The sequence below is a fragment of the Bos javanicus genome, chromosome 6 (assembly GCF_032452875.1).
Source record: "Bos javanicus breed banteng chromosome 6, ARS-OSU_banteng_1.0, whole genome shotgun sequence".
Taxonomy (NCBI): Eukaryota; Metazoa; Chordata; class Mammalia; order Artiodactyla; family Bovidae; genus Bos; species Bos javanicus.
This window is the reverse complement of record NC_083873.1, coordinates 66,914,458-66,928,898: the sequence shown is the minus strand read 5'-3', so window position 1 is coordinate 66,928,898 and position 14,441 is coordinate 66,914,458. Positions and strand designations below refer to the sequence as shown.

General features: G+C 33.1%; 1 protein-coding gene across 6 annotated transcripts in view; it reads left to right on the top strand.

The window, feature by feature from the left end:
* Positions 1–14,441, top strand: part of NFXL1 (nuclear transcription factor, X-box binding like 1) — a 61,942-nt gene that overhangs the window by 7,409 nt on the left and 40,092 nt on the right. For all 6 annotated transcript variants that reach the window (XM_061420088.1, XM_061420085.1, XM_061420086.1 and 3 more), the window contains exons 4-12: positions 268–377; positions 2,185–2,315; positions 3,551–3,729; positions 3,958–4,119; positions 4,222–4,322; positions 4,913–5,027; positions 6,597–6,721; positions 7,330–7,452; positions 10,431–10,521. In XM_061420088.1, coding sequence (XP_061276072.1) covers positions 268–377; positions 2,185–2,315; positions 3,551–3,729; positions 3,958–4,119; positions 4,222–4,322; positions 4,913–5,027; positions 6,597–6,721; positions 7,330–7,452; positions 10,431–10,521 — 1,137 coding nt within the window. The remainder of the gene's footprint in view (positions 1–267; positions 378–2,184; positions 2,316–3,550; positions 3,730–3,957; positions 4,120–4,221; positions 4,323–4,912; positions 5,028–6,596; positions 6,722–7,329; positions 7,453–10,430; positions 10,522–14,441) is intronic.

Here is a 14,441-nt window from a genome sequence, read left to right as displayed (position 1 = left end):
GCCTTTGCCTGAGGCTCTGCCCCCACCGGATTTGTTAAGGACTGTAACAGCAGGTGAACTCTGAGAGAAGGTCAAAATAGAATGCATGGACTTTGTGACCTCTTTGCAGTTCACTGATTGCTTTTTTCCTTTAGCTTCTCCTTTTTTTAGCTGTAGTTTGAACAATTGATAATACTAGACAGTTCTCACGTAATGTGGTGCTGTTGGTGACTTTATGTTATTTTCAGATGTTGCTTAACCTTAAGTTTTCAATTTTTAAATTTCAAGATGGAGATGTACGAGAATTAGAGCGAACGAAACAGTACGTAAATGAAGCTTTTCAAGCCGGGGCTATGACATGCTTAATTTGTATTGCTTCAGTGAAGAGAAACCAAGCAGTAAGTTTTTGTCCATATCTAAAATAATGTTATTGCCGTCAAATATCTTATTTTGCATGTATACTTTGTAATCATTTATTACTGTTTTTGCTAAAAAATGTTTCATTTGAGAATTCTATTTATAAATTGATATTCAGTTTTGGGGAATCTGTGATTAAAAGAAAAATACCTCTAAATGAGCAATGAATATTTTCAGCACTATTAATAAAACTGAAGCAAATATTTTCAGTGTCAATGCATATGTCATGTTGATAAAGCATTTTTAGCATTAGTACTTCATAGAGACTCACAAGTACTGAAATGTTAAATAACTTACATTTCATTACTTTCACCAGGTTTTAAAAAATATCATTATGTTCCCTGCCTTCAAGGAAGTAAAACCTAGCAGTGACATTTATGGTTTATTAGTGAGCTTCTCTTGTCTTGAAGGTGCTTCTGGAAAGTGGCTAGGTTAATGGGGAGAGATGGATTCAGAGATAACTTATGTACTTAGAGATTCTATGGCCTAATGGTGAAGTTAATATATATGTAAATTTAAAGAGCATTAATAAAGCAGTTAAGGGGACGTGATGACTGAATGTGATAGACTCACCATTTAGACCTCAAGCTAATCCTCTGCTGTTGTAGCACCATTGCCTAGAGAAGGGCAGTCAGGTCAGATGTGAAATGGATGGGTCATGCAGAATGAACCAGAAATTTAAGCTATATCAGATAGGATAGCATAGCAGCTGCAGGTGCCTTTGGTGCTTCTGGTTGGCTTATTGTGAATTCAGCTGCAGTGGAGGAATAGTCTCTGCATTAAACACTTGCTGTCTGTGGGTTTTTTCCCCAACCTCACTGCTTTCTCTTTGGGAACTAACTCAGCAGGAAGTGGGTATAGTACCGAAGTAGGGCAGAGTTATTCCCCACTGGGGCAACATTCCACCATAAGGAGTTAAGGGATGAGTGCTGTAGCTTCCTCTTTGCTAGTGGTTGGGGCTGGAGTTGTCCTAGGCATGTTTTATGTGGTTCTTCAGAACATTCCTAACAGGACTGAACTTTGGCCCTTAGTAGTAATCAGCTGAGTAATATGCAGTTTATTCGCATTTCCTTTTCCCTCTCTTGACCTTTTACTTCTATATCCCAGTTCTTTTTTTAGGCACTGCTTTTTTGGGGGAAGAAGTTGGCTTTTTTTCAGTGCTTCAGCTGGCTTATGATATTTATATATATATTTTCAAGTTTCTTTGTTCACCCAAGTTTTAGAATTTAGCATTAATTGCGAGACTAATAGATTTTTAATAACAATGGGGCAACAGAGATTATAAGTACATACTTGTGTTTAAGGATTCCTTTTGTGGTGTTATTTACAATTAGAAAAACCTAAATGTACAATGACCCAAAATTTGTTAAATTATGGTATATAAATCAACGTGATACCTGCTATACAGCTATAAATATCATGTTGTATGAACATATTTGATAAGGGTAAGTGCTTATACTATGTTAAAAAAAAGGCTATAGTTACTTATCAGTAACTGCAGTATGACCTCATTTTTTAAAAAGTATGAAATATATACAAAAATATTAGAGATTTTTTTCAGAATGTTAGCAGTAGTTTCTAGCTGAATGAATCTGGATGGTTAATATTATTTTTCTTTACAGTGTTCTACATGTAAATTAATTTTTTAAAAGAACATTTCTTCTATTATGCTAGAGGAAGGTTTTTTTCTGTAATTAGTTCTTGAAAATGATACTTATTTTAAAGTATTGTGGAATTATCAAAGAAAAATCATTTTGTGTTTGTTAATCTCTGATACCTTTGTCTTAGGTTTGGAGTTGTTCAGGATGTTTCTGTATATTTCACATGCCCTGTATCCAGAAGTGGGCTAAAGACAGCCAGTTTCTGGTATCTTCTCTGACGGATGATGATTTTGGAAAGAGAGATTATCCCTGGCCTTGGTAACTTTCTCTAATTTAGTTGGAGTGTTTAGTAGTAAAATAAATGAAAATTGTAGCTTCTAAGTTGTTCTATTGGCAATTTCATTGTCCATGCTTGGCCTTCAAGTAGTCATTTGGTTTGTGAAGAGATGAAACCTACTAATGGCTCCCTCCATTGCCCCAACTTGTATTAACTAATAGTTCCTTTGGTAACTACTAAATCATTTAGATTCTTACCCCCCCCCCCCCCCCCCCACCACAAAGCAACGCCTTAGTTATCTTTTTAAAGAACTTTTAATTTCTTTCTGACTAGAATCCATTGAAATTCTGCAGCTTCTCTCAGGAGCTCCTGTTTGTATATTTTAGTGTCACATTGTACAAGACTGACATCTAACATTTTGATCATTGGCTTCCTAGTTTTAGCCTCAAAATCTATCAAAGCTTCAGGTTATCCAGTCTCATTAAATTTTCTACATTTATTATTTTAGTTTGGCTTCTAGGACCAAAACTGCTTTATTTTAGTCTTGCTGGGTAAAAATTTGTTTTAGTAGAGAATGTGAAGCAGTATTTGAACTTTTCTTTGACTTAGGCATATTTGAAATATATATATTTTTGTATTAGATGTTAAATATGAATATTTTTTATTTTCAAATATTTTTCCCTTTCTAGATTTTGCCATGTTTCTTGCTGCTATATTACCTACCTGTAACCTGATTTCTCTCTTCTGCTTGCTATTGCTAATATAGTTTGCTTATTTGTAGACCACCCAACCAAACTTTTAAAATAGTGAGCCTTATAAAATTGGAATGAATAACTCAAGAATAAAGTTCAGGTGGTTAGTAGAAAGCTAATGTTGCTTTCTTGTATAGCTGTATTTTAGATATGTGTTGTTTAATACAGTAGCAAGTAGCCGCATGCAGTTGTTTATACTCTTAAAAATTATGAAATAAAAAATTGTTTCTTCCTCAGTTGTATGTATTAGCCACATTTCAAGTGCTCACTAGCCATATGTGGCTAATGGCTATTGTGTTGGACATGACAGGTGTAGAACACTTCCATCGTCTCAGGAAATTATTGGACAGAGCTGTTCTAGATGGTTGAAGTTGATTTTAGTAAAATCATGTTTCTTACTAATATAGAGATGGAGCAGAGGTTACATTAACTGATTGTATATACTCCATTGTTAAGTATATTTATATCCCATCTCATATCACTTTTATAAATGAAATTAACTTCAGGAATTTCATTCTTTGTAGTCCCAAATGTAGGTTTGAATACAAACGATCTGACACACCCAGCAGGTACTATTGCTATTGTGGAAAAGTGGAAGATCCACCTTTAGATCCGTGGCTTGTGCCTCATTCATGTGGCCAAGTATGTGAGAGAGATTTTAAACCTTCTTGTGGCCATAAGTGTTTACTCCTCTGCCATCCGGGTGAGTTATATATTATATTTCTTGTTGTTTGTGGGTAGTTATTTCTTCTTACATTGAAGCAAAAAAATCATTGTGAAAGTTGAATCCAGAACTTAAGTGTACATAAGAAAATATTTGAAGGGATTGCCTTTTAAAGTATCAGGAAAGTGTTAGGAATTACTGATAGGTGTAGGAACTGAAATTTTTAATTTTTGACTTCTGATTTTTTTTCCTTTCATTGGATTCTAGGTCCTTGCCCCCCTTGTCCCAAGATGGTCACAACTACTTGTTATTGTAAGAAAGCAAAACCTATCCCTCGCCGGTGCAGTGCTAAGGAATGGTCCTGTCAGCTGCCATGTGGACGGAAATTGCTTTGTGGACAACATAAATGTGAAAATCCTTGTCATGCAGGTAAAAGGTCATAAGTGTTAGATGTTCCAGCCTTAAGCAGAAGTCAAAGCAGCCGCCATTGCTTTTATGATGTTCCATGCTTATTTATCGTTTTGATTTTAGGAAGTTGCCCACCTTGTCCAAGAGTTAGTAGACAAAAGTGTGTCTGTGGCAAACGAGTAGCTGAAAGAAGCTGTGCAAGTCCACTGTGGCACTGTGATCAAGTAAGGGTATATGCATTTTGAGGAGTGGGTGTTAAAGTCTACCAAAGCATATACAATTAGAAATGCTAGTTAGATTTAGTTGGATAAAAAGAGAGGAAGAACAGCAATTCAGATGAATTTTATTCATGTTTTAGGAAACTTTTCAACTTAGTATCATTTTAATTACCAGGAGAAATTTATTTTTCAAATTAACAGCGACTTGTTGAATTTCAGATTTAGTACATATGTACTCTTTCTTGCTAGCTTTTTCTCCTCTTTTCCCTCTTCTTGAGTTAATCCACTTGAGGAAGTAGGGTTGATTTTGTAGCTTGTCTTAGAATTGGCATGGCTTTAGTACCATTGGAAATCTTGGTGGATGACCACATGAAACTGTATGTTCTTTTTGCCTTTATTATATTTTAAAAATATACTCTGGCACAAAAGAAATGTGTGTTTGTGTTTATGCACATTCATGATACCTATGTAAGAGAGAAAGCATAATAATATGAGGAATATAAAGAAGTTGCTTATTTGTGATTGAGAAATTATTATGTCGTATACAAAGTCTTGTTAACTTTTAAGTCTTTAGCATTTATTGCATGTTGTTCTAGGTATGTGGGAAAACACTACCATGTGGTAATCATACGTGTGAGCAAGTTTGCCATGTAGGTGCTTGTGGAGATTGTCCTCGATCTGGGAAAAGGTTCTGTCCATGTCAGAAGTCAAGTAAGGCTTTCTAAAAAATCTTTAATCAGATTATGATTACTTGTTATGCTAATTATTATATTTTCCCAATTAGTCTTCTCTGGAAACTTACAATGTCATTTCAATAATAATATAAATTCAGTATTAGATTTCTACACACCTGGGTAACAGGACAATGTAGTCTGGTGGATTAAGAACTCAGATTTTGGCCCCAAACTTCCTGAGCCTCTGAAACGGGTGTCTTGTCAAGCTCAGACCAACCTCTTTTCAACCTATCAAAGCACATTCAAGGTGTATCTTCGGATTCCATCTGAATGCTCTTCCAACTCCCCTATTCTTTCAACCCCTGACCAGTGAAGAGAAGTGATTGAGGGAAGTAAATGTCAATATCCTGTGCTGCATGCTGATAAAACAAACAAAAAACTGGAGTGATAATAATATGATCTTTGATTATATAAGGGTCACCATTCTGAATAGCGTGCCAACATATATAAATCTGAGTGAGTTAAGACTGTGATGAATATAAGTATTGCAAGATGTATTCCTGATTTAGTTCCTTCCTCTGATCCCATTTCTTTCTTTCCTTGCTTGAATAAATCTCTGCTAAAATTAAAAAAAAAAAAAAAGACTAAGCGTATCTGGGTTGAAATCCCACTTTCTTGAATATACTTTTCTCAAGTTAAATGGGGACAATAGTAGTACCTTCTTCATAAGATAATTGTGAGAATTAAGTGATAAAATGCACATAAATTATTTAGTGTAGTGGCCAGCACATGAAGGAAACCTAATAGTTATAAACTCTTGCCATTATTCTGTGTTAGAGGTGAATTTAGTTTTGACTGCTTTGAGATGAAGGCATAGAAGAGTTTCAGTTGACGTTCACTTTCTTGATTAAGCACGAATACCAGCACACATATTTGTGAGATTATTGCCAGCATTAGTTATAAAATATTTATGTTAAAGGCCAATTTCATAGTTTGAAAATCTAGATTTTTTTTTTTTTTCATCCTATGAGCTTGTTTAGAGCAATTTTCTTTTTTTTTTTTTATTCTGTATATTGTAGAATTCTTCCTAGTAGTTTCCAGGGACTTACTCATTTCTTTAGAAAAGTTATTTCTGAAGTAGTTAGCTCATAAAAATGTGCTTCTTGAGTATGGTAACATGTCATGTGTCGAATTCTTTTTAAAACGCATAAACTTTGGGACTTCCTGGCAGTCCAGTAGTTAAGAATCCTCCTTGCAATGCAGGGGACCTGGGTTGGATCCCTGTTTGGGAACTAGGATCCCACATGCCACAGAGCGGCTAAGCCTGAGTGCCACAACTAGAGAGCCTCTGCGCCACAACGAAGATCCCACGTGCTGCAGCTTAAGATCCGATGCACCGAAATAATTTTTTTTTTTAAAGCATAAACTTTACACATATTAGGGGTTATTTTCATTAAAGTGAACTTTTTCCATTAATTATGTAGATGCAAAAACTCATGTCAGAAAGGCCTGTCATTTAGGGAACCAGAAGTACATGGCACATTATTAGTGTTTTATAATAATATATGTTGTTATTAATACTGATTTTTTTTTTATCTGCTTCTAGAATTTTCCTTGCCTTGTACAGAAGATGTACCAACTTGTGGAGATAGTTGTGACAAAGTACTTGAATGTGGAATCCATAGATGTTCACAGCGTTGTCACCGAGGCCCTTGTGAAACATGTAGACAAGTTAGTCATCTCCTGTAATGATTACTTGTTTAACAGCTGTCATAATATGTCAAATGGGGTTGTTTTATAATTGTTCTCTTAAACATCTGCTGTCATGATCTAACATTTATTATGATGAAACAGGAGAGTATGCCAGCAGTTAAATCTGAAGTTACCATTTATTTTGTATTCCTTGGTAAAAGTTTGAATGTTGTCATTTTTAGACTAGTGTGGACTTGTTTGTTCTCAGTAGACATTCAAAGCAACAATGAATTAGGCTTAGTGATGATGGAAAAAAATGCCTAGATGTCATTTTGGTTTTGACATGCTACCAGATAATCCAGTTTTCTTGTTTTATTGAAACTAGATGTATAGATGTTACGGTGTAATTAGATAAAAGAGATTTTAATTGTTTTACTATTTAATATCAAGTTTTTACTAAATTTAATAATAGAAATTCTGTGAAGTCTTTTTGAAACAAGTGTCTTAGAAAATTCAGCCTTTTTTTTTTTTTAAGTCTTTAATACAAAAGGCTCTTAAAACTTTTCTCTTTCATTTTTTAGTAATTATAGAGATAGCAATGTGAAAAAATCATATCAACAAAAGTCAATAGCATTTGATTCTTCCAGGAAGTGGAAAAGCATTGTCGCTGTGGGAAGCATACAAAACGAATGCCGTGCCATAAACCTTATCTTTGTGAAACTAAGTGTGTTAAGATGCGGGACTGTCAGAAGCATCAGTGTAGGAGAAAGGTAATAAGCTTGGAAAACTGATTTTAAAATTCTTTTGAGTTTTTCCTTTTGGGGCCTATGATAAGTGCCATCTTGACTTGTTCTTCAGGTATTTAGACATATTCTTTGCTTCCTATATGAAATATTAATAAATATATTGTTTGTATTAGTGGAAATTCTACCAATGTTTTTAAATAACAGTGGTGTCCTTTTGTCCTGTGCATAATTCTTTTGTCTTGATTCTCTGGCTATTTCTGTTCCCTGACTAAAACGTCATAGCAGTGTTAGCAGTGTCATTTGGTTTTGTAGAGGCTTAACTTCTGCTGTTCAGATCTTATCTGTAGAAACTTGGTTCAGTATAAGGAGTATTTTTTTGAGTCTGTAGATTTGCAGTTTTTTCAAGCCTCTTTTATTATTATAAATTATCCCTCTATCTCCGGTAAGATACCTTGTTCTTAAATTTATTAAATATAGTGATTTCAACTTTGTTTTTCATAGTGTTAATACAGTATATCTTTTCGATCCTTTTAACTTATTCATATCTTTATATTTAAAGTGAACATCTATGCAGAGCACTTAGATTTTTTATTTTATTCAATCTTTAGTTTTAATTTGAGTGTAGATCATTTACATTTCTTATGATCTTTAATAAAATGGTTGAATTTAAATCTATCATTGGCTATTTATTTTCTGTTTGCCCATCTGCTCTTTGTTGCTTTTCCTTCTTTTGTGTCTTCTATTTGATTGAGTGTTGCTTTTCAATGATTCTACTTTACCTCCTTTATTTAATTCTGACACATTTTATACTATTTTTTAAAATAATCTTAAATATGTTGTTTTGCTTTAAAAGGTATCTTTCAAAGAATTTGAAAAAAATAGGTAATCTTTTATATTTATCATCAAACTCATGACTTTTGCCATTTTTCATCCTTTTATAAAGATTCAGGTTTCTATCTGGTTTCATTTTCTTTTATCTGAAGAACTTCCTTTAACACCTCTTGAGTGCTGGTCATGGAGTCTTTCAATTTTTGTAAACTCTCTTTAGCTTTTGTTTGTGAAAAATATTTTTACTGTATGATTTTTATTTGACAGTTTTCCCCCCATACTTTAAACTATTTTTGTTATCTTTGTTCTTCTGTATGTATCTTTTTTCTTTGTTTAAAAAGATTTTTCTCTTTATCATTAGTCTTCAGGAATTTATTAGTGATTTCCTTTGTATTGCCTTCTTCATGTTTCTTTTGCTCGGCTTTTGTTGAGTTTCTTTTATTTCTTTATAGTTTTCATCATACTTATGACATTTTCGATCCTTATTTCTTCAAATATTTCTCCTACTCTTTGCTTTATGACACTCCAGTGATGTATATGTCAAACTACTTGAGGGCCTATAGTTCTAATGCTTCACTCATGCTCCATTTATTATTTAGTCTTTTTAATGTTCATATTTTATGTTAGCTTATATTGCTTTATCTTCAAGTTCAACAAGTTTTCTTTTGCATTGTATAATCCCATTTTTAATCCCATCATGTATTTTCTCATCTCAGACAGTATTTTTTCATCTGAGTCTTGGAGTTGGGTCTTTTTCATCACTTCCATGTCTGTCCTTTTCATGCTCATGCTTTCTTCTGTTGTCATCAGTATAGGTGGATGGGCTTTACTTCACAGGCTTATTTTAATGTACTTATCTACTAATTCTGTCATCTGTCATTCTTGGGTCTATTTCTGTTGATCGAATTTTGCTTTCCTTTTGGGTTATTCTTTCCTCCTGGGTGACTTTTGATTGGTTTCCAGATACTGTGAACTTTATATTTTGTGCTACCATTTCTCCACAAATTCTAACCATACTGGCCTCTGAACCTTGAATTTTGTCTCCTTAACTTGGTGAGACCACTGGACTTTGCTTGTGATTTTTCTCCTTGTGCTGCAGTGTGGAAACTTCCAGGTCTAAACTTGTGCTATCATAGGACTCACCTTTTTTGTTTATCTTTTCATAGGGTTTCTGTCCAGTGTTGCCTAATTGTCCAAAATCTGAAAACTGTTGTTGGATATATTTTGTCTGATTTTCTAGTTGTTTAAAGCAGGAGAGTAAATCTGGTCATTATTGCTCATCAGTGGTGAGAAACAAACACCTAAAAGGCTTATCGCAATAATCTTCTTTTCCCCCACTGGCACTGGGAAAGTGATAGGCACATAGTATTTTTTGGTAAATACTTATTGAATTGAGTGAACTATTTTAACTTTTAATTGCTTTTCAATAATGTATATTTTGTTTTGAGCTATTTTTTTATCCTGAAACTTTTTCTTAAGTAGGTTACAAACCCATATTTCTTAAAGACAATTGTAGTCTGTATTTTGTTTCCAAGGTTTGGATATATGAGAAGTCAAGGAGTTAGAATGGCAGATGGAACTTTTAAGTAGTTGCTTTGTGTTCATGAATGAAAATTGGGACAAGTCTTAGACAGCTGTATTTCTCACAGATTGAAAATTAAGAAGTAACAAACTAGAGAGTGCTGAAATCAGTTAGCCTGTCTCTGCTTCTTTCCTTTAGTTAGACTCTGATTCTTTGGTTTGAAAATAGTTCCCCACCTAATTTATATAATGCACTGGCTTTATTATAATTAAATCTTAAAAATAGGCAGATTGTTTGCCTAAATTGATTATAGAGTTTGACCACAAGCATTCCTATGGTTAATGTTGTCAGTCTCTGCATATATAAGTAGAAGAGAATCTCTTATGGAACTATTTTAAATTATAGAATAGTTAACCAAAGGGCACGTAAATTTAGCTTGATTTCACTAAATTAGGTCATTGTCTATTTAAACTTACAAGTTCTTAGTATAATGTATTCTACACAAGAATGTTAATACTCTTGAATATTCTTATTCTTATAGTGAAAAGAACAATCTTTTGATTTCCCTAAGTTCTGTGAATAACTAGTAATGACATTCATATTATGTATGATTTTCAAATTATCTGTTCTTTATATATTGCTTTCCCTTCAGTGTTGCCCTGGAAACTGTCCACCTTGTGATCAAAACTGTGGACGGACTTTAGGATGTAGAAACCATAAGTGTCCATCTGTCTGCCATAGAGGTAAAATTTAATAACAGCTGTAATTTTATGTTTATATTTACATAGTGCTTTATAGTTGATAGTGAGCTTTCACATTTATTATCTTACTCTTAACAATCTTGAGACGTTAGAGTAGTCGCTAGTATCCTTATTTTATGGTCGAGGACATTTAAGCTGAAGAGGATTCAGTGATTTCCTTAGGGAATTTTCTAGCAAAGCACCATAACCAAGATTTGAACACAGGCCTTCTAAATATAAACTTTAGTTCTTTCTGTAATACCATATTGTTTCCTTTCTTCTACCCAACCTTCCCCATATAGTTCTTAAGCTAATAGGTTTTTCAGTACTATTGTGAATTTTAGACATTTATATGAAATTAAGTTTAGTAAATGAATGGATATATTCTTTCCAGTGGGTCTCAAAATTTTTAATCTCAAGGCCCCTTTAAACTCTTTTTGGACCCAAAGACCTTTTGTTAATATGGGTTTTATCTATTGATATTTATTCTATTTAAAATTAAAATATAATAACATTTATTATTTTATTTAAACATAGTAATAATCCATTACATCTTAATACAGTAACTTTTTTTGTGTGAAAAATAAATATTTTTTGGAAAAAAAAATTAGTGGGAAGAATGGTATTTTGTATTTTTGCAGATTTCTTTAATGTCCAGCTTAGTAGAAGATAACTGGATTCACGTATCTGCTTCTGCATTCAATCTATTGTGATATCCCTTATCACATAGCTTCTGGAAAATTCTAATCTATGTATATGAGATCTTGCACACCACCTGAAAGGGTCTCAGGAGTCCCTAAGTTATTAGACGTTGAAGACTGAGTTAACTTTACTCATTTGGAGTATGTTAGTATGAAGTGAAATCTCCTGAAAGATAGTTTATGGTAGTGGGAAGAGCATGGACTTAAATTAAGAGGTCTGAGTCAAGTCTGGACTTAGTAGCTATATGACCTTGGACAAACTACTGTACTGTTTTTTGTTGTTTTCCTTTGGGATTAGGTGGATGCTAGATATCTCTCTTAATGTCTTCGTTCTTTCAGGAATCTTGGAAGGTGAATGACATTAGTGTTTTGTGTAAGGAGGAAGAAGGCAAAGACTATTGGCCCAAGGTTATAGAACTAGTTACAGAGTCAGGATGTGAACCCAAAACTTCAATAAGTATTTTTGAGTGTCTTCTAAGTACCAGGCACTGGGATTACATGAGTGAATAATTTGACAGAGTACCTGCTTTTATGGAACTTATTTTGTAATTCTCCCTTAATTAGAATAAAAATAAATAAATTAGTACAGAATATCAGATAGTGACAAGTATAATAAGAGAATTAGAGTGAAATTAAAATCATGTTAGTGGATGATATATACTGCTTTACATAGTATGGTCAAGTAGGATGATGTGTGAGGGGGACCCTGAGAGACGTAGGGATCAGACGCTGTGGAAATGGGGATGGGGCGGTGGGATTGCAGATGCCTTAAGACGGAAACGTTTGAGAGGACTGAAGTGATTGTCCAAGGAGATGAGGTCAGAAAAATGGTGGGATAAAGGACTGCTGAGGAAAGGAGAATATGTCTAGGGTTTCAGAAGCCACTGTTAAAACGTGACCTTCACTTTAAGTTGAAAACTTGACTGGTTGTATGACCATCAAAGAAATTAGATCAGTAGTTGAGAATTTTCTCACCAAGAAAAAAAAGGTCTCATTGATATTTACACTTGATTTTTAACAAATAAACATTTAAGGTATATATAAGTTTAATCTCTTTGTAAATTATTTGATAGTATATATAAAAAAGGATTGTGCCCCAGCTCGTTAGTTATCTTACAGAGAAAGTAAGAGAAAATTACAGGTCAATCTAACTCATGAACATGTTTGTGAAATTAGTTTTAACCACTCAAATCCAGCTAGATGGTATTAAGATATCCATGCAATAATATATGGTTGGTTTAAGATTAGTAAATGTAATATGTTTCTACCACATTAACAGACTATAGGAGAAATGAGATCATTTTAGTAAATGTCTGAGAAACCATTAATAAAATTCAAAATCTGTATATGATGAAAACTTAACCAGGAATAGAGGAGAGCATCCTTAACCTGATTTATACAGTATCTGCAAAAAGCATAAAGCAAGCATCATACTTAGTGGAGAAATGTTGAAAGCATATCCCCATCTTGTACTCCTTTGAAGCAGATCCCATAAATACTTCAATGTGCATCTCTAAAAGATGGATTCTTAACCTGAAAATAGTTAATCTGTTTCTGAATATCAGCAAATATGTGATGTTCACATATCTTGTTGTTTCATAAATACCTTTATTTTTTTACTTCAGTTTGTATGACTCAGAAATCTTACTAAGATTGACATTGTAGTTGGTTTATGTCTCTAAAGTCTGTTAATCTGTAATTTCCCTCTTTTTCTATGATTTTCCATCTTTTTCTTTTGTCACTTAAGAAACTAGATTGCTTTATACAGTTTTATAGAGTCTGGATTTTTCAGAATGCATCTCTGTGGTATTATTGAATTTTTGGCATTTTCCTCTGTATTTCCTATAAACTATTAGTGGGACTAGTGGTTTGATCAGATCTGGGTTCAATTATTATTATTATTGTTTGGCAGAATGTTTATTTTTAAAAAAGTTTACTAGCCCCTAACAAAATTTATCTTAATGGAAAGTGTATGAAAATACCATTGTCCAGCTCTTACCACAATTGCATAAGATATGTAAAATCATTATTTTATGTCATTTTTCATTATTCTAGACACCTTCATAATCTTAAGTTATACGGTAACTCATAGGAAGAGCATGCTGTCTGCATGTTTGCATTGTGAATATATGAAAGTTCAATTTATAGTTCTTTTAAGTTTAAGACCATCCATGGTTATGATTCCAGAATTATTGGGCTTTTGACCCACTGATCACTGTAACTCTATGCTCCTTTTTCATTTAAAAAATACTGTAACTGAAGTTATTTTAGTTTATTTGTCATGTTGTACAAGTATTTGTAATGGGTTCATTAGGAAGACTGTTCAGGGAAATTATTCCTTATTCTCAAGATTTAATTAAAAAAAAAAGAAAACTAATACTGTAGTTTAGGATGGTGAAAAGATATTGTTTGATAAGTTCCTCTGAATTGCTGAAGATGAATGAAAATGATCATTGTTAAGTGTGGAAATTGATACAATGTGCTGAGTAAGAACAGACATAAATATTGCTATTAACTTTTAAAAAATGTGACATCTAGTCATTCTTTTGGAAGGAACAAAATAAAGTTTGTTCAGGTGAGTCAGGATGACTTGGTTTGCATTACCATCAGGATAATACTTCATTGGATTATACTTACCAAAACTCTGAAGTCTAAGTTTGGTAATTTGTATGATACATGTGTGTTTTTTCCCTATGATGATTTTTGTTTTCGTTTTCTGTGGTCATTATTTAACTTATTAAATATTTTTAACTTTTGTTTGTTTTGAACTTATAGAATCTTTAACCAGGCTGTTTGTCATCTTTAATCTGTTTTTTATTAGGTTAACTGCTGTTCATTATTTTGCTTGGTCTGACACCTAGGCAGCAGTGTCTTGAGATACTTCCTAGTTGAAGACTCTTTATTCCTTTTTTATTATTTCATTTTTAATGGGGTGCCCTACTGGGAAAACAGAGTAGAAAGAAAGCCCTTAAGAGAATGTCAAAGCCTTGGGGAGAACTTTTTAGCCCAGTTTAAAAGATTTCTTTTCAGTTGGTTTTGCATGTTTCTACCAACCCATAACAAAAGAAGGTGAAAAACTAAAACTCTAAAGATGTTTACTTTTGAAATGTTTAGAAGAGAATTATTTGGAATTATAGCCTAAAATGAGATTTTACAATTTAGTCTTTTCTCAGAGCATGACTAATGGAAAATTGACTGTACTTGTTAATAATCTGATGAAAG